This window comes from Thamnophis sirtalis, unplaced genomic scaffold (genome assembly GCF_051295495.1).
Source record: "Thamnophis sirtalis isolate CommonGarterSnake01/CBP01778 unplaced genomic scaffold, rThaSir2_p1.2 scaffold_13, whole genome shotgun sequence".
In the NCBI taxonomy this organism is placed as follows: domain Eukaryota; kingdom Metazoa; phylum Chordata; class Lepidosauria; order Squamata; family Natricidae; genus Thamnophis; species Thamnophis sirtalis.
Genome location: NW_028261393.1, coordinates 1,513,214 through 1,539,790, shown reverse-complemented (window position 1 = coordinate 1,539,790; position 26,577 = coordinate 1,513,214). Strand labels below are relative to the sequence as shown.

The window sequence follows — 26,577 nt, the reverse complement described above, 5'->3', positions numbered from 1 at the left end:
CTGCATTTAACCACAGTTCTAGTCCTACGTTAGGCATGGAAATCAACAGAGTGACTTTGGGCCAATCACTAGGAGACTGTGAGTTCTATAGCAATAGCAATAGCAGTTAGACTTATATACCGCTTCATAGGGCTTTCAGCCCTCTCTAAGCGGTTTACAGAGTCAGCATATATTGCCCCCAACAACAATCCGGGTCCTCATTTCACCCACCTCGGAAGGATGGAAGGCTGAGTCAACCCTGAGCCGGTGAGATTTGAACAGCCGAACTGCCGAACTGCAGTCAGCTGAAGTAGCCTGCAGTGCTGCATTTAACCACTGCGCCACCTCGGCTCCTATTAGTATGAACAACATAAGAATGGCAGGTTCCTCCTTCTCACGTGGCAGGCCGAGGCTTCTGCTATATCGATTAATTTTATTTAGGAATTTCGAATTAATAGCAATAGCAATAGCAGTAGACTTATATACCGCTTCATAGGCCTTAATTAATTCTATTTGTTGGCTCTGGGAAAAGATCCGTGTCTTGCCAGGGGAAATCCAGAGGTCTGCGTGGCCCCCACCTAACCACGGTTAACTGACTGGGGTTTAACCAGCCTAATTTCCTTTTCTTTCTTTTTTTAAAAATACGTTTCTTATTTTCATCTTTTGTAATATTGTTTTCCCAGACTGTTAAGCCCCATGACAAGGTTGCATGGCAGGGAAATGGCTGGCAAATCAAGGTAATATATATATATATATTAATTGAACTCTTATGCTAAGGAATCAGCTGGGTCTGTGTAATAGACCTCTAGTATTTGAAATAATAAGAGACCAGTTTTAAGATTTTGGCAGTGGTTATCTCTCCAAGCTTGTTTCGATTTAGCCTCTGAACATTTCGTTACCGGCCTGGGTAATGCCATCAGATGCCAGACCTCTAGTATCTCAGAGCAAGGGTGCCCCACGCTGCAAACTTTTAAGGCTTGTGTCCCGAAGGTGCTTTCTCAAGAGGTAACCGGACTTTATTTTTCCTGGAAGTTGTTTCACTTCTCATCCAAGAAGCTTCTTAAGTTCTTCAACTCCCAGAATTTGTTGTAATATAGTTCCTTGTGTAGGTGTGGGTCACCCATGGCCCAGTTCATAACAGGGCATGCAGAGCCACGCTGAACCACACAGGAGAAAACAAACTCCTAGTTCATAACATAACCGAGGGAGCCGAGGTGGCGCAGTGGTTAAATGCAGCACTGCAGGCTACTTCAGCTGACTGCAGTTCTGCAGTTCGGCTGTTCAAATCTCACCGGCTCAGGGTTGACTCAGCCTTCCATCCTTCCGAGGTGGGTAAAATGAGGACCCAGATTGTTGTTTGGGGCCATATGCTGACTCTGTAAACCGCTTAGAGAGGGCTGGAAGCCCTATGAAGCGGTATATAAGTCTAACTGCTATTGCTATAACATCCTGAGATGTGCCCTACCAATGACGCCCAGGATTTGACCATATATAGACACAACTTCCCTGAGCAGTAGATTAGAAATTGTACTTTTACAGGCTGTTTTTAAGCACATGCTGATTGCTCCTCCTGCCTTTGTCCTATCTCAATAAAAGGGGCTCTCAGACCCCCAATCTGGGTCGCTCCATCCCGAGAAAGATCGTGTCCGTGTCTTTTCTCAGATTGGCCTCATGGACGAACCACGGGAACATTACAAGAATTCCCTAGCCAGCCTGCTTCATGCTGGTTGGGGAATTCTGGGAGTTGAAGTCCACACGTCCTCAAACATGCTATGGGGAGAATAGTGGGAGCTGAAGGCCATACAGGTTAAAAGTGCCTGACATTTTGGTCCTTTATTTCCTTATTAAATTTTAATTTTGGTTGGGAAATTAAATTTTGGACTAATTAACACGGAGGCGAGGCAACCTGGTTTATTCCCCCCCCCCTTTTAGGTTCAGCAAGGAGAAAGAGGCATATAAGGAGTGGGAGACTGCCAAATTTTACAGAAAGGGTTCATAAATTTCGTCAACTTGGTGCTCTCTTTTGTCCAGCAGTTCTCGGTCTGGCACATACAAAACACCGAAACAAAAACGTAATTAATTGCATTTGTTCGATTCATCGGGGTGAACATGGGCTGGGGGGGGGGGGATGCATTGCTCCTCCAGAAACAGGCCAGGATTCAAATGAGCAACATCTCTTTTTTTCAGTGTTGGATGGATGGTTTATTTCAAGACATCACTTTACTGGCAGTTGAATCACTCAAATCCACTTATTACAGGTGCCTGTAGTCACAGACACACAAACACACAGACACACACACACTCACAGAGACGTGGTCCCTCTTCTGCAGAACAACACGTTGACACGGATGGCCAGAAGGGGAGGGGGCAACAGACCAGCAACAGGGAAAGTGGAGAGCAGTGGGAGATCAAATGACAAGGATAGGTGGGTGGGTGGGTGGCAGGGAGTTTAGGAGCTCCCTCCTCTCCAAATCCCCCCCCTCTTTTGACCAAAGAGGCGAGCCAGGCCCAATTTGCCAGCTCTCTCTCTCTTCCACAGGCGGGGGGGGGGGGGCAACAGAAGAGACACCGCAACGGGGCCCCTTCCCCAAACGCTTCCTCCCTGCCAGCCTTCGGCTCTGGGTTACGGAGCGAGGAAATCTGTGATTGGGGGGCGCTGGAGGGGAAGAGAGGAAGGGCTGGCAGGAAGCGGCCGGGTCAGAGGAAGAAGAGCCCCCCCTCCCCAAAGAGGCAGCGGATGAGACACCCACCCACCCAAATCATTCCAAGGACTGCAGCATCAGCAGCTGCTTCAAGACCTTCGTCTGGCTCGTTTCCCGGATTTCCCCAGCAAGGAACATTTCGTCCACCACCGTGTAGACCTGCGAAGGAGCAGAGGGGGGATGATGAAATGGGGAAGGGGGCAAAGGGTCCCACGCGGAAGAACACCCCCCCCACCGAGGATGGCCGCCGGCCTGAGAGCAGCTTATCGGGCGTCTGTCCAGCTGAGTGGCCTTGAACGAGCGGCAAATAAGCACATTGGATACATAATGGGTCTATTTCTCATCCTGTTCGCTGAAGAATTTCAGCTTTTCCGCCCTCCGGAAAACAGGTCGGCCTCCACTTATAACCACAAGGGAGCCCCCAAATTCCATGCTAAGCGAGACGGATGTTGAGTTTTACCCGGTTATCCGACCTTGCTTTTCACCGTTGTTAAGTGAACCACTGCATGGATTAAGTTAGTAACAAGGTTGTTTAGTGCAGTGTTTCCCAACCTTGGCCACTTGAAGATGTCCGGACTTCAACTCCCAGAATCCCCCAGCCAGCATTCGCTGGCTGGGGGATTCTGGGAGTTGAAGTCCAGACATCTTCAAGTGGCCAAGGTTGAGAAACACTGTCCTAACCACTGCTGGGGAATTCTGGGAGTTGAAGTCCGGACATCTTCAAGTTGCCATGGTTGAGAAACACTGGTTTAGTGAATCTGCTTTTCCTGCTTGTTAAAAGGTTCGCAAAGGGGGGACCCTGGGACACACCATCGTCATAAATACGAGTCAGTGTTCAAAACATCTTGGCCAGCTCTGGTTAGCTGGAAAAGGACTGGGGGGGGGAAGGGATGGGTTTTGGGGGGGGGGGCAAGCCTACACCTTATTTTTGTATCCACCAAGCATGGTAGATTTCAGAGCTGGCTTGACTTCACTGCAACCAACATCCTTAGTAAAAGAACCCTTTGCTTTAACCCAATGGGAGTTGAGGGTTTCTCTTTGCCGAGGGATCAGATTGAGGCAGGCCTGACACCTTCAAAACAACTTAAGTCCCGAACTCCCACCTTGTAGAAGTTGAAGACCAGGTCCAGCTCACAGACGTTGTGGAAGTACTCGTTCAAAACCTGAGGAGAGAGAAGAGGGGAAGTTGGAGGGGGTACTTCAGCCCTGCGCAAGAGGTCCCACTTTTGAACCCTGACAAGGGGGAGGAAGTGGGATGCAAGAACACCTTGCCAGGTACGCTGTGGGCAGGGAGAGCACGTGCTGTTCCTGCGAGAGGCACCAGGAACACGGGGAGACCGTTTTGTTGACTAGTTCTTTTCTGCGGTGATCAAAGCCGAAGAGAAGATGGGGAGGAGAAACTGGTTGGGGTCACAAGTAATGGAAAAAGCTCTGTAGAGTCTCAGCGTCAGAAGAGGAGCAGTAGCCCTTAAGACTTATATCCCGCTTCACAGGGCTTTCCGGCCCTCTAAGCGGTTTACAGAGTCAGCCTCTGGCCCCCCAACAACCTGGGTCTTCATTTGACGCACCTCGGAAGGACGGGAGGCTGAGTCAACCTTGAGCCGGTCAGGATCGAACTCTAGACTGTGAGCAGAGATTGCCTGCAATTCTGCATTCTAACCACTGTGCACCAAGGAAGGAAGGAAAGGAAGGAAGGAAAGAAAGGAAGGAAGGAAGGAAGATAGCCCTTAGACTTATATCTCGCTTCACAGGGCTTTCCAGCCCTCTAAGCGGTTTACAGAGAAAGCCTCCGGCCCCCAACAATCTGGGTCCTCAGTTTACCGACCTTGGAAGGACGGAAGGCCGACTCAACCTTGAGCAGGTCAGAATCGAACACCTGGCAGTGGGCAGAGTTAGCCTGCAATCCTGCATTCTAACCCCTGCGCCTCCGCGGTTCTTCTAGCAACAAGGAGTGAGAAGCTGCCACCTTATTACTATTACTATACTATTACTATAACCTGTGCCCTATCAGGTCGTTTCAGAGGTACAGGCAGCCCTCGACTTACAACTTGAGCCCAACATTTCTGTCGCTAAGCGAGGCAGCTGTTCAGTGAGTTTTATCCCCCATTTACGACCTGTCTGGTCACCGCCGTTAGGTGAATCACTGCAGTTTAGCGACACGGCTATTAAGTGAGTCTGGCTTCCCCGTTAACTTTGCTTTTTCAGAAGGTCGCAAAAGAAGATCCTGGGACGTTATAACCATCATAAATACGAGTCAGTCTCTCAAGCATCCGACGCTGGGAATGCTGCCATGGTCGTAAGTATGAAAAGCAGTCAAAAGCCACATTCTCAGTGCCACTGGTCACTAAGCAAACTGTTGTAATTCGAGGACTGCCTGCGCCATTCTTTTATCCGCCCATCCGGAAGGGTAGAATTTCAGACACGGCTTCGAAGCCAAGACAGGCGTTAAGGGGGCTGCCGGGGGGGGGGAGTGGGGGGACGGACAGGCCCACACTCACCTCCACAAAGTTGTGAATGGCCTCGAGGTAAGCTAGATTGTTATCGTTGACGTCCACGCAGATGCAGAAGTAGAGCCCCGCGTAACGTCGGTAGATGATCTTGAAGTTTCGGAACTGGAGGGAGGAAACCAACATTGGCGCTTGTTAGCTGGCCAAGGATGGGGGAAAGGCTGGCCTTCTTATCTGGCGGGTCCACCATCAAACCACGATCCCCTTCTCAACACACACACACACAAATATCTTTATGGAATCAGCCAAACGTGGCTCCACCAGCCTTATATCCTTCTGCCTGTCTGTCGGCTTTTACTGATGGTGTGTCATATTTCGAGACCGTCTCCTGCCACATACCTCCCTCAGACCAATAAGACCGCACAGGACGGGCCTTCTCCGGGTGCCGTCAGCGGGACAATGCCGGCTGGCGACGCCTAGGAGTAGGGCCTTCTCTGTTGCTGCTCCGGCCCTATGGAATGAGCTGCCTGCAGAGATCCGGGCCCTGCCCACTCTCGTGGCCTTTCGCAAAGCCATTAAAACCTGGCTTTTCCGGCAGGCCTGGGGCTGTTGACCCCTTGATTGAGGTCCAGCCCCCTTTCGATTGGGTGTCTGTTGTGTTCCTTTTTTTAACTTTGTTGTGTCCCATTGTTTTTAAAAATTCTTTTTAATTTTTTTTCATTTCTGTAAGCCGCCCGGAGTCCCTCGGGATTGGGCGGCATAGAAATTCAATAAATGAAATTTCATATTCCAGTGAAAAAGGAGCCCGGGAGTAAAATTCAACACATAGAATATCGAAATCTTAACAGGAAGATTACAAATGTGTCCCTAAGCTGCAAATATAATTCTTTTTACTTCATTTCCCAGCGCAGCTGAGAAATCAGCAAAATAAATCTCCATTGTAGGCACATTTTGACCCAGAACGTCACAATTCGGGGCTGGTATTTTGCCATGGTGGAGGACATGGTGTCCAGAGGTATCTGCTGGCTTGAGAAGGTTTGATGAGGTCTTCCTGAGCCAAGGTGGCGCAGTGATTAAATGCAGCACTGCAGGCTACTGCTAGATCAGCAGTTCAGCGGTTCAAATCTCACCGGCTCAGGGTTGACTCAGCCTTCCATCCTTCCGAGGTGGGTAAAATGAGGACCCAGATTGTTGGGGGCAATATGCTAACTCTCTGTAAACCACTTAGAGAGGGCTTCAGCCCTATGAAGCGGTATATAAGTCTACTGCTATTGCTATTGCTTCTAAAGCAGGAGTCAATTTTAATACTTATGGAAGTAGAACTCCCAGAATTCCTCAGCCAGCTATGCCAGCTGGCTGACTTTGGCCAAGAGAGGAAGATGGGGAGTTTTCAAGGCAAAAATTCCCCTCGCACGTATGTGCTAGTCGTTCCCGACTCTAGGGGGCGCTTCTCATCTCCGTTTCAAAGCCGAAGAGCCAGCGCTGTCCAAAGACGTCTCCGTGGTCATGTGGCCGGCATGACTCAACGCCGAAGGCGCACGGAACGCTGTTCCCTTCCCACCAAAGGTGGCGCCTATTTTTCTACTCGCATTTTTTACGTGCTTTCGAACGGCTAGGTTGGCAGAAGCTGGGACAAGTTACAGGAGCTCACTCCGTTATGCAGCGCTAGGGATTCGAACCGCTGACCTTTCTGATTGATAAGCTCAGCATTTTAGCCACTGAGCCACCACGTCCCACTTGAGTTCTGGTTTCATCTTAAGCATGAAAGCCGGCTGGGTGGCTTTGGGCCCAACCTACCTCACAGGATTGTTGTTGTAGGGAAAACAGGAGGAAAGATGATGATGTACATTCATTGCCTTGAGTCATTTGGATAAACAACAAAGGCAGGATTTAAAAAACAAACAAACCTAAATCAATAAATATGGCCAGGAAGGAACTACCTCCACAAAATTCGTGTGCTTGGCGTCTCGGACGGTAACCACCGCGTGGACCTCCTCAATCAGCTTTTGCTTCTCGTCATCGTCAAACTGCATGTACCACTTGGCCAGGCGGGTTTTGCCGGCCCGGTTCTGAATCAGGATAAAGCGGATCTGTAAAAGAGGATCAACAAACATGCCCGGAATCCAAACATCGTTCAGCTGCCCAGCAGTGAGAGGCTCCCACTCGCAGCGCAGAACTCCTGAAGGTGCAGGGATCCTCTAGCTCCCATTTGGGGTCTTTTTCCTCTCTGGTGGGAGCAGCCTATTAGGACAGTGTTTCTCAACCTTGGCCACTTGAAGATGTCCGGACTTTAACTCCCAGAATTCCCCAGCCAGCGAATGCTGGCTGGGGAATTCTGGGAGTTGAAGTCCGGACATCTTCAAGTGGCCAAGGTTGAGAAACACTGTCCTAACCACTGCTGGGGAATTCTGGGAGTTGAAGTCCGGACATCTTCAAGTTGCCAAGGTTGAGAAACACTGTCCTAACCACTGCTGGAGAATTCTGGGAGTTGAAGTCCGGACATCATCAAGTTGCCAAGGTTGAGAAACACTGTATTAGGACAACCTGGTCTACGCAATTATGGGATGGAGGAGCATACGGCTTCAGCTTTCGCCCTTTCAGCCTCAATCCAGGGGCTTTCGCGACAAAACCATTGTTTGTGTTAAAATGCATGTTTTTAACTGACAAAAGAAATAGAGGGAGGGTAGTATAGATCTATTTCAAGCGGTTTAGCTCTCATCTTTAGCTCTCATGCTTGTATCTTTCGATTTATATTGTTTTTATTTGTTTCCTAGCATGATTTGATAGCTTATTGGTAACCTTGACTATCACTAAGTTCTTGTTGTGTCTTATGATTCTTGATGAATGTGTTTTATTTTTCTTTATGTACATTGAGAGCATCTGCACCAAAGACAAATTCCTTGTGGCTCCAATCACACTTGGCCAATAAAGAATTCCATTCTATTCTATTCATTCTATTCTAATTCTATTTCCATTCCATTCCCTATTCTATTCTATTCTGTTCCTATTCCTATTCTAATTCTATTTCCATTCCCTATTCTATTCTATTCCTATTCTAATTCTATTTCCATTCCCTATTCTATTCTATTCCTATTCCTATTCTAATTCTATTTCCATTCCCTATTCTATTCCTATTCCTATTCTAATTCTATTTCCATTCCCTATTCTATTCTATTCCTATTCTAATTCTATTTCCATTCCCTATTCTATTCTATTCCTATTCCTATTCTAATTCTATTTCCATTCCCTATTCTATTCCTATTCCTATTCTAATTCTATTTCCATTCCCTATTCTATTCTATTCCTATTCTAATTCTATTTCCATTCCCTATTCTATTCTATTCCTATTCTAATTCTATTTCCATTCCCTATTCTATTCCCATTCCTATTCTAATTCTATTTCCATTCCCTATTCTATTCTATTCCTATTCTAATTCTATTTCCATTCCCTATTTTATTCTATTCCTATTCTAATTCTATTTCCATTCCCTATTCTATTCTATTCCTATTCCTATTCTAATTCTATTTCCATTCCCTATTCTATTCCTATTCCTATTCTAATTCTATTTCCATTCCCTATTCTATTCTATTCCTATTCTAATTCTATTTCCATTCCCTATTCTATTCTATTCCTATTCTAATTCTATTTCCATTCCCTATTCTATTCTATTCCTATTCTAATTCTATTTCCATTCCCTATTTTATTCTATTCCTATTCTAATTCTATTTCCATTCCCTATTCTATTCTATTCCTATTCCTATTCTAATTCTATTTCCATTCCCTATTCTATTCCTATTCCTATTCTAATTCTATTTCCATTCCCTATTCTATTCTATTCCTATTCTAATTCTATTTCCATTCCCTATTCTATTCTATTCCTATACCTATTCTAATTCTATTTCCATTCCCTATTCTATTCTATTCCTATTCTAATTCTATTTCCATTCCCTATTCTATTCTATTCCTATTCTAATTCTATTTCCATTCCCTATTCTATTCTATTCCTATTCCTATTCTAATTCTATTTCCATTCCCTATTCTATTCTATTCCTATTCTAATTCTATTTCCATTCCCTATTCTATTCCTATTCCTATTCTAATTCTATTTCCATTCCCTATTCTATTCTATTCCTATTCCTATTCTAATTCTATTTCCATTCCCTATTTTATTCTATTCCTATTCTAATTCTATTTCCATTCCCTATTCTATTTCTATTCCTATTCTAATTCTATTTCCATTCCCTATTCTATTCTATTCCTATTCTAATTCTATTTCCATTCCCTATTCTATTCCTATTCTAATTCTATTTCCATTCCCTATTCTATTCTATTCCTATTCTAATTCTATTTCCATTCCCTATTCTATTCTATTCTATTCTATTCTATATAAAGCAGAGGTCTCCAACCTTGGCAACTTTAAGACTTGTGGACTTCAACTCCCAGAGATCCTCAGCCAGCAAAGCTGAGGAATTCTGAGCGTTAAAGTCCACGCGTCTTAAAGTTGCTGATCTAAAGGGTAGGACTAGCTGATGAGAACTAAATAGCTTGAAACAGATCTATGCTAGTCTCTATTCCTTTTGTTGGTAAAACCTAAATTTAACACTAACATCAGGCGCCTGCAATAAGAACCATTTCTTTCCTCTTTGGTCTCCCCATTTAGCAGACTGCCTGCTTCCTTTTGCCATCTTTTGCTGCATGAATTGTACACTGGAGAACGGGGGCATTTCCCCATCCCACCCCCCAAGAGGATTGCAAAAACCTTGCTAGCTTGACCCCATTTTTTAAGAGCCGAGGTGGCGCAGTGGTTAGGGTGCAGTACTGCAGGCCACTTCAGCTGACTGTGCAGTTCAGCGGTTCAAATCTCACCGGCTCAAGGTTGACTCAGCCTTCCATCCTTCCGAGGTGGGTGAAATGAGGACTGTGGGGGTGATATGCTGACTCTGTAAACCACTTAGAGAGGGCTGAAAGCCCTATGAAGCGGTAGATAAGTCTAGCTGCTATTGCTATTTTGCTTAGCTCCGTTTTCCAACTGTGGAGCTTAGATAGGGAAGTGACCCACCCTAAACAAGAAAACCAGCTCAGCAAAAACAGCAAAAAGCCCCAACGGTTTGTGATCTCTTACAACACCACAAAAGACACGTTTTCTTTTGATTCCAGGAATTAAGACAAGCAGATTTATGTCCTGGTTAATCAGGAAACATCCGCGTGTGCAAGAGAGTAGAACAGTAATGGCTTCTTTGCCAAATTTAAAAAAAGGGTAATGCTGTTTTTTTTTGGTAAGATCAAGGCAATTTTCCCAATATAGGTAGTCCTCGACTTACAACAATTCATTTAGCGACCGTTCAAAGGTACACACGGCCCGGAACAAAAGTGACCTATGAACGATTTTCACACTTACGACCGTTGCAGCATCCCCACAGTCATGCGATCAAGATTCAGACGCTTGGCCACTGAACTCGTATTTATGACGGTCGCAGTGTCCCGGGGTTACACGACTCCCCTTTTGCGACCTTCTGGCAAGCAAGACTCCACGGGGAAGTCGGATTCACTTAACAAACTAACTTAGAAACGGCGTCGATTCATTTAACCCCTGGGGAAAGAATGGTCGTAAAACGGAGCAAAACTCAAGCCGACAAATGTCTTGCTTAACCACAAAAATTTGGGCCGAATTGTGGTCCTAAGTTGAGGACTTCCTGTAGGTTGGATTTCGCTGCTTCTACATTTTGGCTGAGGATGACAGGAGGGGGGTGGGGGACATCCCTAGCAATGGGGCTGCTCTACATGGGGCTGCCCTTGAAGAGTATTCGGCGACTTCAGCTAGTCCAGAATGCGGCCACGCGAGCGATTGTGGGTGCACCTCGCTTCACCCACATAACACCTATCCTCCGCGAGCTGCACTGGCTACCTGTTGATCTCCGGGTACGCTTCAAGGTGCTACTTGTCACCCACAAAGCCCTTCATGGTAGTGGATCTGGGTACTTGAGAGACCGCCTACTGCCAATTACCTCCACGCGACCAATTAAATCCCATAGATTAGGCCACCTCCGAGTTCCATCTGCCAGTCAATGTCGACTGGCAACCACGCGGAGGAGAGCCTTCTCGGTGGCAGCTCCGACCCTATGGAACGATCTCCCCGTGGAGATTTGTACCCTCACCACCCTCCAGACCTTCCGCACAGCCCTTAAAACCTGGCTGTCCCGACAGGCCTGGGGTTAAAGATATTGACCCCACCCGAATTGTATGAATGTTGTGCTTTTAATGATGTACTGTCTTATGTGTTAAATGTTTGCTTTCCCCCTCCCTTCGAGTTGTAAGCCGCCCTGAGTCCCCCCAGGGAAAAGGGCGGCATATAAATAAACTACAAAAAAAAAATACCATTAGCCTACCTTACAGGGATGTTGCACAGATCCAGGACAGGAGCGGGGGGGGGGGTTTGCCCCTGCCCCCCTTTTCTGAGCCTCATTTACCCCAGGGATTCCACCCCAACCCCCAGAGTGTCTGCTGGTTGACAGATTTTGTGATAAATGAGGAATAAAGTTCATTATTTTGGCTGCTGGAAACTGGGGGGGGGGAGACGCAGGGAAGGGGGGGGATTGGGGCAGCTACGCTTGGGTGGCCCCTAGAAATATGGCATGGCCTGGGGGGGCTTATGGCCACGCTGAGCTCCCCCCAGTCGCTCCCCCCACCCAAAATAAAGGCATTATTAGGGTTTATTACGACCCCAAGCAAGACCCCCCCCCAGGTTTCCTCCCCCCCCACTCCTCCAGTGACCCCCTCCGCCTCCTTTAAAGAGACTCCCGCCCCTCCTTACCATGATGGCTCCGGAGTCCCCCTCCTGCCGCTGCTGCCCGCAGAGCCCCCGGGAAGCTGCTTCAGCCCCCCGACTCAATTCTGCCTTCCTACGGGATATCCGACAGGGCGGCTGCCAAGCGCTCAGCCCGCCGGGAATTGTAGTCTAAAGGAGGGAAGGAACCGGAAGAGCGCCTAGGAATGGAGGAACTCCCGTCAGGCTTTGCGCAGGCAAGGAGCCTATAGAGTTGTTTTCCCGGCCGGGCGGGCCACGCGACGGCTGCGCTGCATGCCGGGAGCTGTAATTTCTTTGGTTTGTTTGGGGGGGCGGGAGGAGTGTGCCGCTTGCCTCCAGTAGGGGGAGCCCGTGTTCCGCGAGGTTCACGCGAAGCCGGGGACTCGGGTGGCAGAAGAAAGCTGAGCGAATGATGCCCCTGGCGCTGCCCGGCCCGGACTTGAGCCCCAGGCTCAGTCGGGCCTTGTAGGCCCAAGTTTTCGGAGCCCTAACGCAAGAGGGTGCTGTGGTCTAGAAGGAATAGGAGACATGTCACCGTGATGGATTTCTAGCTTGAGAACTTCATAAACTTTTTAACATCCCATGCATAGGGACAAGATAATAATAAACTCAAATAATGGAGGTGGGCCGTTGTTGAGCATCTCCTGCCCCAAAGGGTATTTCTTTGTCAGCCTCAAGAAAAATGTGGTTCCCAACCAAATTTCATGTTCTTTAAAAAAGGATAAAGTTTACCCCTCAGTTATTTTTGTTAGGTATAATTACTGATTGCACAGCTGTAGAGATTAATTTGATTTTGCACTTAATAACTGCAGCTAGATTGTTGGTGGCACAATACTGGAAGAAGGAAGATTTGCCTACAAATTCAAGAATGGACATTGAAAGTCACAAATTTAGCCGAGATGGCTAAAATATCTGTATATCTTAAGGACTACTCAAACGAGAGATATAAACGAGACTGGGAAAAATGGATCGATTATATACAAAATAAATATGGGACTAAGAAATTCCAGATAGCTTATTCTTAAGATCAGGAATGATATAAATTGTTTAAAGTTAGCCTAGCAAGGAGGAGCTAAGTTCAATGTAAAGATGTTATCAATTTTCTATTCTTTTTTCAAATATATTCTAGACTGTTTTTGTTAAAGATTTATACCATGTATGGGTTCTGGGAAGTCGGAGGAGGGAAGTCTGGGCGGGGGGAAGGAGGGATGTATATTAGGCTTGACGAGGGGTGTTAGATTTTAAAGTAATATGATTGCATATGTATACTGTTTTCTCTTTATTTTTTCTTTAAAACTAAGATATGTTAAGTATATGGATATGGAAGCCTAAATGCCATCAACATAGAATGGAGTTTGCTCAGAAGCTGAAATACACCAAGCGAATGAGAGGAAGAGTGGGAAGCAGAGGAGAGAAGAAAGATGGGAAGAGAGGGATAGGAGAGAGGGTAAGGGGGGGAGATGAGGAGGATAACGAGGAGTGGAATGAAGAGAGAAGAGAAGGAGAAAGGAAGGGGAAGTAGAGTAGAAAAAGAGGATGGAGAGAAGAAAGGAGGTAGGAGAGAGGCAGAAGAAAGAGGTGTATGGAGAGCAGAAGAGCTAATAATGGGTTTTTTATCTTTCTGGGCGTTGATGACAAGAGGAACTGATGTAATTACTACTTAATACAATAGGATATTGGCTATGTAATAGCATACATGTGATTATATGTTATGAAAATGGAAAATAAAAAAGTATATTTCATTAAAAAAAAATGGTTCCCCAGGGCTTCAGCAAGTCCAAAAACTGCTGTTACTTCCATTTGAATGTCCACTCCTGGTATTGTGTACTACAGGTAGTCTTGACTTACAACTGCTTGTTTAGTGGCCGTTCAAAGTTACAACGGCACTGAAAACAGTGACTTATGACCATTTTCACACTTAACGACCCTCGAAGCGTCCTCATCACAGAGCTATTTGGACACTTGGCAATTGACACGTACTTATGACGGTCGCGGTGCCCTGAGGTCAACCGATCCCCTTTTGTGACTTTCTGACAAGCAAAGACAGTGGGGAAGCCGGATTCTGTGTGGCTAACTTTGTAGGGATTCACTTAACGACTGTAGCAAACAAAGTTGTAAAATGAGGCAAAACACATTTAAGAACTAGTTGTCTTGCTTAGCAATGGAAATTTTGGACTCCATTGTGGCCATAAGTCGAGGATTACCTGTAGCCACTTCTGGGCCCCATCCCACAATTCCCTCCTTACCTTCATTAGAGGGCAGGTTTGCAAATCATCAGGAAGGAACGGCCTATATATCTGCATTACTTTGCCTTGTAATGAATATTTTAATCCTAAGTAGCAATAGCAATAGCAGTTAGACTTATATACCGCTTCATAGTGCTTTCAGCCCTCTCTAAGCGGTTTACAGAGTCAGCATATTGTCCTCACAGTCTGGGTCCTCATTTCACCCACCTCGGAAGGATGGAAGGTTGAGTCAACCCTGAGCCGGTGAGATTTGAACCGCTGAACTGCAGTTAGCTGAAGTGGCCTGCAGTACTGCACTCTAACCACTGCGCCATCTCGGCTCAACAAGTGTTGGTTTCCTTCAAAACCATTGTAGAATGCAATAATCTGAACACAGGATACTGCAAATGGCTGTAAACGCAGGCCAGTGGCTGACACTTAAACAAATGGTCATAAGTCCAGGACTGCCTGAATTAAGCATTCTGAGAAACATGGGAGTGCAGCTGCCTGAAACTTTGTGGTAAGTAGGAAGCTAGGTGGATGGGAGTGGGCATCATAACCGCTTTGCCAAGATTGTGATTCTTGGCATCCCCTGGGGAATTCTGGGAGATTTCGGGCCCTGTTCTGAAATGAGTTTGGAAGAGACCGCACTTCATAGCAGAAGACAAAAGTCCTCGTCATCTGCCATTAAAAAGACCAAGGACGGACTGTGTGAAATCCCATTCCAGAGCTGAAGTCCACCTCTTTTGGAGGGCAGCAGGAAGGAGGAGCTGGGAGAGGCAGAGTCTCTCGGGTCCCAGCCACAACTTTGTGCCATCTGGAATGTCACTTGCCCTCCGTAGAATGCCCATGGGGACAACCGTATTTGCTTTCTTTGTTTATTTTAAAGATTTCTGGGCAAAGCTCAGGTTTGTGACAAGGTAGGTTTCTAATCCAGCTACGTCACTCCTAAACCATCGACTTTGTCTGAAAAGTAATTGATCTTTTTGGTTGATTTTTCTTCTGCTGTGGAAAACATGTCTGTAAGTCTTCCTCTCGCTCCTCCACCGTTTCCCCCCCCAAATACAAGTAGTTTTAATCTCACAACTGTGCCCAAACTGGGTTTAGTCATTGGGACAAGAGTTCTCTGGGCTTTCAGACTGGTGTTGGAGCCCATTTTCAAGGAATTTCTCTCCACTGGAAAATGGGTGAATTATGAGTTTATTAACTAACATATTCCAGTGGAGAGAAGATCCCTGAAGATGGGCTCCGGCTCGGAAAAAGTAAACCCCTGGTCCTCATGGATCTTGCAACATTATCCTGGGATATGTATTATTATGTATTATGTATTATTCGCCTTCATGCACGACATGGTAGCAGTATTCCAGCATTTGAGGGGTTGCCCAAAGAAGGGGGGGCGGCTGTCAACCTATTTTCCAAAACCCTCAGAAGGCAGGCAAGAAACAATGGATGGAAACTATTCATGGAGAGAAGCAAGCTGGAATTAAGTGAGGACAATCAACTAGTGGAACAGCCTGCCACCAGAAGCTGCTCCATCCCTGGAGGCCTTTTAAGAAAGAGACTGGGTCACCTGTCTGAAATGGTGGAGGGTTGATCAGGGGTTGGACTAGACCAGTGTTTCTCAACCTTGGCAACTTGAAGATGTCCGGACTTCAACTCCCAGAATTCCCCAGCCAGCGAATGCTGGCTGGGGAATTCTGGGAGTTGAAGTCCGGACATCTTCAAGTTGCCAAGGTTGAGAAACACTGGACTAGACGACCTCCAAGGCCCCTTCCAGCTCTATTCTGATCGATTTGACTGATCTAACATATAGACAATGTATGTGAAATTGGTTGTGGTTTAACACGCTGGGTAAATATTCTTTATTTAATCAATTTTGATTTAAGCAAACCAGTTTGCCATAAAATATAAACCAGGTATCTGGATGGGACCCCCCAAATATTGTAGCGATTCCCAGCCTGAGTCAGGCAGGGACGAATCACGCAGTCTTCCTGTGTGCGTATGATGGGTTCCCTGTTCTATCCGACTTTGTTTTGCAAAGGTTTTTAATTTAACATGAAATATGAAAACGAGAAGCTGGTTCACTGCAGAGCAAAGCAGTGCTTCCCACCACTATCTTAATTCATTTAAAAAAACGGCCTCTGGGCCTCATTGAAGCTTAGAGAGATTTATAGAAAATAGAAATGGTGTCGGCGAGGGTGCAGACCAGGTTTCTATCTATTTGCCCAGAAGCAGAGCCAAGTTGGCACCTGGAAAATGGAGAAGGACTTATGAGCTGGGTGGTTTTCTTGCAGACATTTCATGACCCAACTAGGGAACATCATCAGTGCTAAAAGAGAGGGGGGATTGCTCTGTTTAATGACCAGGAAAAAAGCATCACTCCACGCACACTTGCAAGGCAAGCTACTACTAGTATATAAACAGATGGCAACTCGCCCTCCCTTCTAACCCTGATCATGTTCCCGAGTTGGGTCATGAAACGTCTGCAAGAAAACCGGCAAGATCAGAGGGCATCCTAGCCCTCCTCCTCCGTTTTCGGAGACCACCAGGGACCCCTCCGTCCTTGCCCTTCCACAGCATCGGAGCCTCCTCCAGAGCCAGGGCTTGGCACGGGGGGGTCCCAAGGCACTAGAGACTCCTGGGGCTGCCCACCAAAGGCAGGGAATCAGTCCCCGGCTGGGAGGACGAGTCAGCCCAGAACGGCCGGGCGGAGGAAGAGCGGCGAGGCGCTCCCGGAACAAAAGCCCAGTGGCGGCGGCGGCGGCGAGACCCCTTTTTTTCTCCAGGGAGGCGCCAGAGGGACCCTCCACGGGCTGGGCCGGGGTGCGTGGACCACTCCTTCCCTAGGATAGAGCGATCCCTCCGAGGAACGTGCGAGCGAGAGCGCGCCGCCGCCGCTGCCGCCGCCGCGCACCCGACTCCGGCTGCGCCCCTCCGGCCCGCGCGTGGCCACGGACAGGCGGCGCGCGCAACCCTCCTTCCCCGCCCCCCCTCCCTCCACCGCGCGCGCCCGCCCGTGCGCGCGCGCGCTCGCCCCCCCTGCCCGCATAGGCGCCCCGCACACCCTCCTCCTCCTCCCCCGGCGCGGACGGTGAGAGGCGGGGCTACCCGGGCGCAGGCGCGTTTCACTCCGTTCCGGGGGCGCGCCCGCGTCCTCTCCTCCTGCTGCTGCTGCTGCTGCTTGGCCCGCAGCGTCGGCCCCGCCCCCCTTCTCGGCCCCGCCCCCCTCCTCCCTGCTCGCTCTCTCAGGCTCTGCCGGCGGCGCGAGCCGCGGCTCCTGCGCAAAGGCTCGGCTTGCTTTGGGCGCGCGTGCGCGTTAGCGTCTCGGAGCGCGCGCGGCTGCCCCCCCCCCACGCCCCGCTGGAGACGCACGCGGCCCCGCGCCCTGTCGCTTCTCCCTCAGTCGATGGTGCCGCCGCCGCCGCCGCCTCCTCTCAGCCTGAGGCGCCTCCTCGGCCTCCGCCGCCGCCTCTCCCCGCCGGCCTCCGCCGCCGCCCGGCCTCCCCCTTCCTCCCTCGCGGCGGCCGGGTGAAGGGGAGGCAGGAAGGGCGGGCGGGCGAGCGAGGAGGGAGGGAGGGAGGAACATGGCGCCGCCTCCTCCGCCCTCGCCGCCGCCGCCGCCGCCGCTTCGGGTCCTCGTCAGCCCCGCCCCGAGAGCCCGGCCTGGCCCGGCCCCGCCGCCCCCGACCCGGTGAGTCGCCTCGCCTGTCGCCGCCGCCGCCGCCTCGGGCCCGGCCCGGCCCCGCGCAGGAACAATGGGGGAGGGGAGGGGGAGGAGGCGGGGGTCCCCGGGGGGAGACCCCTCCCCACGGCGCCCCCCCCCGGAGCGCTGCCAGCGGGCGGGGATGGGGAAAGGGAGGCGCCCCTCTGCGGGAGGGTGCGCGGGAGGGAGGGAGGGGGGAGACCCTTCCCGGTCTCGGGGAGGGCCAGGTGGGTTCCCCCCCCCCACTTCGGGAGATGTAGCATCGAGGGAGGGAGCGGGAGGGAAGGAGGAAATGGGTCGCCCCTCCCGACCGCCCCGGGCTCTGAAGGGGGCATCCCTGCTGGGGGGGGGTGTCCGTCTGGCTGCTCTCTCGGGGAGGGGGAAGAAGAGCCCCCCCCCCCAGTCTTATACCGCCCTCCCTGCAAAGGCAGCGCCAATGCCTGAATTCCGAGGCCGGCTTGGATGTGCTGGGCGGACCCAGACAATGAGGGGCCTGGAGTTCCCAGGGTGCTCTGACTGGAGGGGGGGGGTCGGGTGGGGGTGTCCGTTTTGGCATAATGCGGGGGGGGGGGGGAGGCTGGAGTCGAGGTAAAAGGGGAGAAGAGCCAGAGAAAGTGTGAGGGACAAAAGGCCTATTAAGGGGGGGCTGGGAAGGAGGGACCATTTGCTGGAAGGTGGGGGTGGGAAGGCTCGACTAACCTCTGTCAACCATCAGCAAGCAGCCAGATCTGTTTGGAGCAGCAGAGAGAGGCTGGGAAGGCTCCCACTTGTGTCCATCTTGCTCTGGGAATGCTGGACAGGAACTGGGAACCCGCAATTGGGGGGGTTCCTGGGTCCCCTCGGATGGACAGCTGGAATTCCAAGTGGCCCTACTTTGCCACTGGGAAGGAGGGCTTCTCCCAGCCCTGCTCTCCAAGGGAGGTGGAAATTCCTCTCTCCTAATGTTGAAGACGTTGGAATACAGGTAGCCTTGACACTTACGACCGTTTGTTTCGTGATATTTCGAAGTTACGACGGCACTGAAAAAAGTTGACTTATAACTCTTTTTCACACTTACAACCGTTGCAGGATCCCCATGTGGTTGAAATTCGGGCACTTGGCAACTGGCATGTAGGTACGAAAGTTGTCCCATCCTGGGGTCACGTGGTCGCCATTCGCAGTCTTCCCGGCTGGTGTTCGACAAGCAAAATCAATGGGGGAAGCCAGACTTGCTTTAACGACTGCACAATTCACTTAACAGCTGTAGTGTTCACTTAACAACCATGGCTAAAAGGTCCCAAAATGGGGCATGACTCGCTTAACAAATTCCTTACTTAGCATTGAAAATGTTGGGCTTGATTGAGGTCACAAGTCGAGGAGTTACCTGTACGTTGAGCTCATGTGTTGCTGCAGAACTGAAATGAATGTTGGGATTCATGTCTATTGCCCCAGTTTCAGAACTGAGGGTGCATTGGGGGGGGGGGGGCAGGATCCATACCTTTCCATTGTGAGTGTGTTGTCTCCCCCACCTACATTTCCTGTTGCCAGAAATGGCCAGACCAAAATTGGTTTCACGCTTTTCTGCATAGATTTATTGTAATGCTGAAAATAAGCCTTCGTTAGGGCCTACCTGTGTGTGAGCGGTAAAATTGTTGGAGAAATGAGGTGCTGTTTTCTGCGTGTCTCATTTTTTGCTTCCATCTGGCTCTCCTGGGAACAACATCTCCAAACTCTCTGCAGAATAGCAACCTTTGGCTATTTGTAGTCGTCATCTCTGCAAGTCAGTAATGCTTAGGAAGCGAAAAGAGGCTCTCCTTAACTTGTGGCTGCAAATGCAAATGGGATATTTTGTTCGATGCGGTAGAATTTATCAGGCTGATGTTACTTTAACAAAACACTTGGGGAAATGTCATAGCACAAGTCATGCTTCTGGTGACTTTGTGGATGTATTCATCTAATTCTCTTGGCCACACTACAGAAGCAGTTATGCTTCTCCAAAATGTTATTTTTTCAATTTCCCAATCCTGGAAAATCTGTGATGCTGTGCTCTATCATCCAAGTCAAACTTGACTGGATATCCCCTTGCTTTCAAGCCTAGACAAAATGGCCCATTATTGTAATAGCCATCCGAAGCACAGCAAAAAAGAAGACGACCTATAACATTAAGGAACATGCTCTTTACATTCTTCTTCCAAATTCTCTCCATCTCTCTCCAGTGGACTGTTGAGGTGCTTGAAGGCTCCGCTTGCCTCCTTAGGCTTATTCTTCCAGATCACATGTGCTCTCGCCATTACGTCTTCCCCAAGGATGGATCGCCTTTTTCTTTAGAATCTCTTGATTGTTCTGTTTGAATAATTTAATTGGAGGAATGTAGCCTTTGTAGTGGACATGACATGAATATTCAGGTTCCTTCTTTTGGAAAATTAGAATCACTTTTACTTTAGGAGGCTTTGAACTTATCCTAAAAGACAGGAACAGAATTTTCCAAGGATGTATATCTGAGATTATAACAGTATTTCAGCAATTTTCCTTTGTTTCCCCCTTGTTGTCTTTGTCCAGAAATCATCAAAACATCGTCCTTACATAGCCTTACATAGCAAATGAATTAGAATATGCAAATGACAAATAATGAGCATTCTGTTTGTCTGCAAGGGCAAAGACTCTGCCACTCACTTAAAACAAATCCACATTTTCATTTATATAAATGGGTTTTTGAGAGATTAGTAATCATCAGGTGTCTTAAATAGCATTTATAGGATGGGAAATTTTTTTTTTTGTGAAAGTTGGTTCAAATGTTCATTGATATTTATAAGCTTCTAATCTAATTTCTGAGGTTTTTGTTTTACCGTGTTTGATATCAGTTCTTATTACTGATATGGATTCCAAAATCATTGTTTTTTGGGGGGGTTGCTAATCTTTTATACAAAATAATATATTTTATCAGACTATGTGCAACCACAGTCTAAACAAGGAGTCTTTTGCAGAACTAATTCTGCCAATAATCATAATTTCTGTCACTGAGGTAATCATGAATTTTTAATTCTAAATGTGTTGGAGAAATCTTAGCTTTTCTATTTGCAGAGTCTTGATACTTAAGGATGATATTTTTGGGGTGGTAAAACTGATTAAATAAATAATTTTGATCCTGAAAGGCCATTTTAGATTTATTTGCATCTGAGCATTCTCTCTCTCTCCCCCCCTCTCTCCCTCTCTCTCTCTCCCTGGTAAGGTCTGAACATACTGCCAACAGCAGATTTTCAGGATGTGGCAGTAAATAGTTTTGTTTTTTTCCATTCCTTCACACAGGATGGACTGAAGCCTTAGACCTGGCTTTTAACCACCATTCACATTCTTGTAGGGAAATGTTAGTGTGTACTTTTGCAAGAACATTTTATATACATTAAGTAGGCAGCTTCACCCATGGCTTATTCTCCTTATGGTTCCCACGTGGTTGTAGGAACTCCCTTTCCATGCTGAAAGTTGAGAGGGAGAAAATGCAAGACAAATGATATTTTTATATGTTTTTAGGTTTTGATGGCTGTGAGATCCTTAGTGGCAAGATTTTCAAAAGTTGTTATGTATTCTTGTTTCTAAGGTTCATTGTATATTCTGTAGAGGCGCAGATTTTTCCTTTTCTTTTTTTGTTTGGTTTCTGGAAGGAAAAAATGGGGTGCTGAAGAGAGAAGGATATAAGGAAGAGACATATAACCCACTAATTTTCAGTTAAATGTAGTTTAGAGTTTGAACTGAAACCATAGGAGATTTGATCAGTTTCATGTTTGTCTTGTAAAATGAACTGTGGTATTCTGATGAAATTCCATTGCGTTTTGTTCAATCAAGTTTGGATAGTCTGAACGAGTTTATATTTTTATATTATAGCTCAGTCAATCTGTGCCTAGCTTTATTTTTGTAATTGTTGCCTTATTTTTTAAATAATATATTTACTTGGAAGTTAGGTGCATTAGTAAAAATATTATCAATATTTTAGGATGCAGCATAAAACCCGTCTAAAAAGGCATACAGTGCCAGCATTTCTTATGGAGTCATTTTGACCTTGTCCTCAAATAGCAATTGAATGAATAGTTTGAATTGTGTTTCAGGAACAAACTAACACTTTGGTGTAAGTGTTTCTAACTATTTTTAACTATAGAACTGGCTACTTGCAGACTCATCATAGCAGATAAATTTTCACGTGCAGCCTAATCCCAATATTAATTTCCTACTTTTGATGGAGATGGAATGCACAACTGAGCCATTTTAATGTGGTCGAAGAATCTGCTGGGATAAGCAGCGAATTTCAAACCGGAAAAAGAAAAGTCCAGTTGCTATGACTCAGATTCTAGTTATCCTAGGGCCTAGGCAATCTCCCTACCTTTCCTTTTGGTCAAATTGAATTCCTTCCTTATAAGCTTATCAAGAAACCACTTGTCTTTTAGCTGGCCTTCTTTTTTTCTGAAACAACTCAGTCATTGTGTGCTGACAGATAACTTACAAAGTTTTTGTTTGGTCTTATGCATTTCAAAGCAAGCCGGCTCTCTTTGTTACTGCTTCAAGTTGGTGCAATTTGCTGCTAAATATAAACATGAAGTTTAAATTGTATAATTTATATGTTCTGCAAAGGTGCTATAATTACTAAAACCTACCTTGTCCTTGGAGAACACACACATTTAGTGTAAGAAAATGGAGCGATGCTAGCAAATTGCATATCAAGTTGCATAACATAGATGGAACAAATAGGGATGCTGCTGTGATGAATAAGTATTTTGTAGCATATTGCTTCATCAGTCAAACCAAAAACATTGGCACTGCAACTTCCATGCATATGGTCTGCAGTGTAATCCACTAAATTCAAAGCATCCAGATAAAAGTTTTGGGTTGCTGACTAAATATTTCCAAGAAGGGAGGCTACTTTGGTTTGGTATGAGGTGCACAAGTTCCTTGGCAGTGTACAATGTGGGTTCATGCTAATTATTATTAAATTTATTTGCCACCTATCTTGTGGTTCGAGGCGACTTTAAGTGGCTTTGCACCTAGCCACAATGTGATTTGTAGAGATTTGCCCCAATATTTTAACCATTCAATAAACCATCATAAAAGAAAATATAGTTTAGCTTGATATGTGAATCTAGCTACTTTGTTGAAGAAACAGATATTTGTAAATTATATTTTTAAAATCTCATTTCTGATTTAGTGAGAAATCTAATGTGCTGCGCCTTTCAGAGAGGTATACTCTATTTTCCTGTAAAACTTACCAAGTTTATATAGTAAACTTGGTTTACTATAGTTTTTCTTTTGTAAGCCGCCCGGAGTCCTTCGGGATTGGGCAGCATATAAATTTTAATAATAATAATAATGATAGTAGTTCTCTGGAATTTCTGGCCAGTTCGTGCCTTAAAATGCAATAAAATCCCTTAAAGATCCAATAATAGCCACACTGGGCTGATTTTTTGGGGGGGTTCTGGACGAGAATAGTAATTTATAAGGCAAATGCTTGAGAAAATTGCAGACTTCTAAGAATCCAATTTTTCTATTTTCAAAATATGCTTCTGCCATGCTGAGATTTTTTTTCAAGACAAAGTGATTTAAATCAAGTGTTCACTTTCCAAGTCAATTATTTTCTGAACAAATACTGTACACTTGCCAATTAGTTGCTATATTAGTTAAACTATTTCTATTGCTGATAATTGGAGCCTTTGCATTTTCCAGGCATAACGCAGGAGCTCTCCCCATCTATCCCACATGCCTTCTGAACAACATAAATTTATATGGTTCCCAGAAGCAAGAAGCAGTTATTTCTTAATATAGCTGTTTCTCCTGTTCAGCCTGCATTTTACCGCTAATCATAATTGGAAGAATCTTCTTTTTTTTCAATAGACTAAATTTTTTTGACTGCAATTTCTTGGCAATTTTTTAAAATTAATTTACATCTGATAGGAAAATCCACATTTTTGTCTCAGTTAATTCTTATTAAAACTAACAAAAGTGAGTAAGTTGGTGGATTTGCTTGAGATTTAGTTAGATGTCTCTAGAGATAATCAACCAGGTCAAGGTTGTCTCAAAGGTGCTTTTTCAAGAGGCAACTGGGCTTTCTGATTTTCTTTGAAGATGTTCTTCAGCTTTGTTGAATGCGAGCATTTTGGCTTCAGTGAGATGTATATTGATCGACCGATTTGTGTGCCATCAAGTTGGCCTTAACTCTCAATGACCAGATATTTTTTTCCATAAGGAACAATCTTTAACCGAATCCTTTAAGTCAGTATGTCTCAACCTTGGCAACTTGAAGAGGTGTGGACTTCAACTCCCAGAATTCTCCTGGGAATTGAAGTCCACACATCTTCAAGTTGCCTCGGTTGAAAAACACTGCTTTAGATCTTTCATCGTGTATCACTCATCACTGTAACTAAGTCCATCCAGCCTGCTGCTAGTCATCCATTTCTTTTCTTCTTCTTTTTTTTCGTCTTTTTTTGACATCTTTGCCAGCATTATAAATGTTCAAGGGAGCTAGGTCTTCTGCGTTACATGTCCAAAATATAATCTGAACCTGGTCATTAGTGCCTCAAGTGAGGAGCTTGGATTGATTGATTCATTTGTTTTCTTGGCTGTTCTTGTATATTCTCCAGAGACTTCCAACGCCAAAGTTCAAAAGCCTCAGTACTCTTTCAATCCTGGTTCTTCCGAATTGAACTTTAATTTCCATTGCACGTCGCAGGGGAAAACATTGTCTGAAATGATTCTGATCTTTGTAAGTAAAGGCACATCACAGCATCTCAATATCTTTTCCGAGGCTTTTCAGTGTTTTTGTACCAAGTGCTAAGTCTGTGGCATATTTCTCAACTGCTGGTTCCTTAATTATTAACAATGGATTTCCACTCTGCATAGAATACAGAATGTAATGTTAGAATTCACTTCAAAAGCTTCTATCTGCAGCTGCCTTGTGACCCTGGGAAAAGACACACCTGCTTTAAAGAGTTGCCAAAAATGTTAACATTTGGTCCACCATATATTCCAATCCACATTTTTTGCAATTAAATTTGAAGAGTTGCATAGTGTTTCAGTACTGTAGCTTTGAATTTTAATGTTTAATTTGTTTCTCTACAAAAATATATCCAAATTATTTTAAGGAGAACTTTGAAATAATCAACTTTAAAAAAAAAATTAGACCTGATTTATAGAAAAAAAAATGCATCAATTTTTATCGCTCTTGCTTTCTCTTAAGGGCATAAAAGGAATTTTGGCAGTTTGGTGATGAAGGTTGAGAATCAAGGCACAGGAAAAGAAACTATTGCTTGTGCACTTCAATTCCCAGAATTCCCAGCCAGCATGGTTGGCTAGGGAATTCTGGGAGTTGAAGTCCACAGGTATTAAAAGTTGGCAAGGTTGGACACCCTTGCTAAATGAATTGAGTGGTAGGTGCTGAATAAGCTGGCCAGACGCTGATGCTTTTATTTCTCGACAATGATTTTTTTTTTGTTTTACACTCCCTCGGAGCACTGAAAATGCATTGGTGTTAATTGTCTTTCTAAACTGATGAGATAAGACTGATGCAAGCAGAGGCTTCTCGTCAAAGATTACTTCTGGGTGTCATTATTACAGTTACTTAGTGGCTGAAAATGTATTGATTATCTTTTAAAATAAAATTGAAGATGCCGGTGGACTGATAAAAGCCGTGTTAGCAAAAGAATATACAGAGAGTTGGTCATATTTCATAAAAGAGAGCACTCACCACATCACTGGGCAAACACATTAGGAGAAAGAAGAGGGACCACCTGACACGTATGTTGCGGAGTGTGGCAATTTAGCAATCGGTCTGCTCGTCTGCATATTCGGTATATTCCTTCTTTTTTTTCCAAGAATGAACAGCTGGTTGCCTGTGAATAGCTCTCAAGTAGGGCGTGAAGGTATGTTATGGCAGGACTCGGCACTTGCAATTCAGTGCGTTCTTTGTCCGTTAAGATTTCTTTTAAGTATCATTGTTAGCAGAAGTAGATTCAGATCCCTTTTGTGGACTGTCTGCTTCCTCTCTTAAAATTGTAAGAGCTGTAATTCGGGGTGTTCTGGAAAAAAAAAACCCAGCGTAGTTGGATTAAAGGATTGTTGGGTTATTAAAGGCATTGTTCATCTTATGCCCCGAGAAACTTGACGGTCTGATCTTAACTGAGTTTTGCAGGTGACAGGCACTTTGGAATAGTTCCATGCGGTAATGGAGCAGGTGCTCGGCCGTAGACCTTGTAAGTCATTATGGTCATAGGTTGAGTCAGTTGCCAAGCAGCTGGATTTGGATCATATGACCCTGGGAACGCAGTGATCCTAAGTGTGAAAAACAGTCATAAGTTTTTCAGTGCCATTATAACTTTGAATGGTCACTCAACGAATGGATATAAGTCAAGGACTGCCTATAGCATCTCTTTCGGAGAATGTGGAAGTAGAAATAATGCCAGTGCATTAAACAATTGTGGCTGCTATCTTCAGAGGGTTCTTTCCAAATAGTTTTATTTAGATGGATTCCTTTGTCCTAAAGCTCTGTAATGATTTTGCTGAGAGAGAAGAATCAGAGAAGAATTTTTGTCTGCAAGACAGCCTGTTAGCAGATTGGGTCTGGCTCCTGCATCCCCTGGGAATGTCTTGATTTGACATGTGAGGGAAGCAAGAACGGGGGTTCTTAGTCAGCATTTATTAATTTCAGTGGGATTTCTGCAGGTAGTATTCCCCAGTGGATCTCTCTCTTTCTCCCTCTCA

At 46.0% G+C, this 26,577-nt stretch overlaps 2 protein-coding genes across 2 annotated transcripts in view; one reads left to right on the top strand and one right to left on the bottom strand.

The window, feature by feature from the left end:
- Window positions 1-2,156: 2,156 nt before the first annotated feature.
- On the bottom strand, window positions 2,157-12,095 carry AP2S1 (adaptor related protein complex 2 subunit sigma 1). Its single transcript, XM_087727357.1, has 5 exons — window positions 11,941-12,095; window positions 7,069-7,218; window positions 5,180-5,293; window positions 3,785-3,844; window positions 2,157-2,840 (listed from the first exon to the last, which is right to left on the bottom strand). Exons 1-5 carry the CDS (start codon window positions 11,941-11,943, stop codon window positions 2,739-2,741), a joined length of 429 nt encoding a protein of 142 aa, XP_087583483.1. The 5' UTR covers window positions 11,944-12,095; the 3' UTR covers window positions 2,157-2,738.
- A 5,441-nt stretch (window positions 12,096-17,536) lies between these two features.
- The window catches only part of ARHGAP35 (Rho GTPase activating protein 35), a 50,453-nt gene continuing 41,412 nt past the window's right edge, over window positions 17,537-26,577 (top strand). Inside the window, exon 1 of the mRNA XM_087727983.1 lies at window positions 17,537-17,850. The gene's annotated coding sequence lies outside the window, so the exon portion shown is untranslated. The remainder of the gene's footprint in view (window positions 17,851-26,577) is intronic.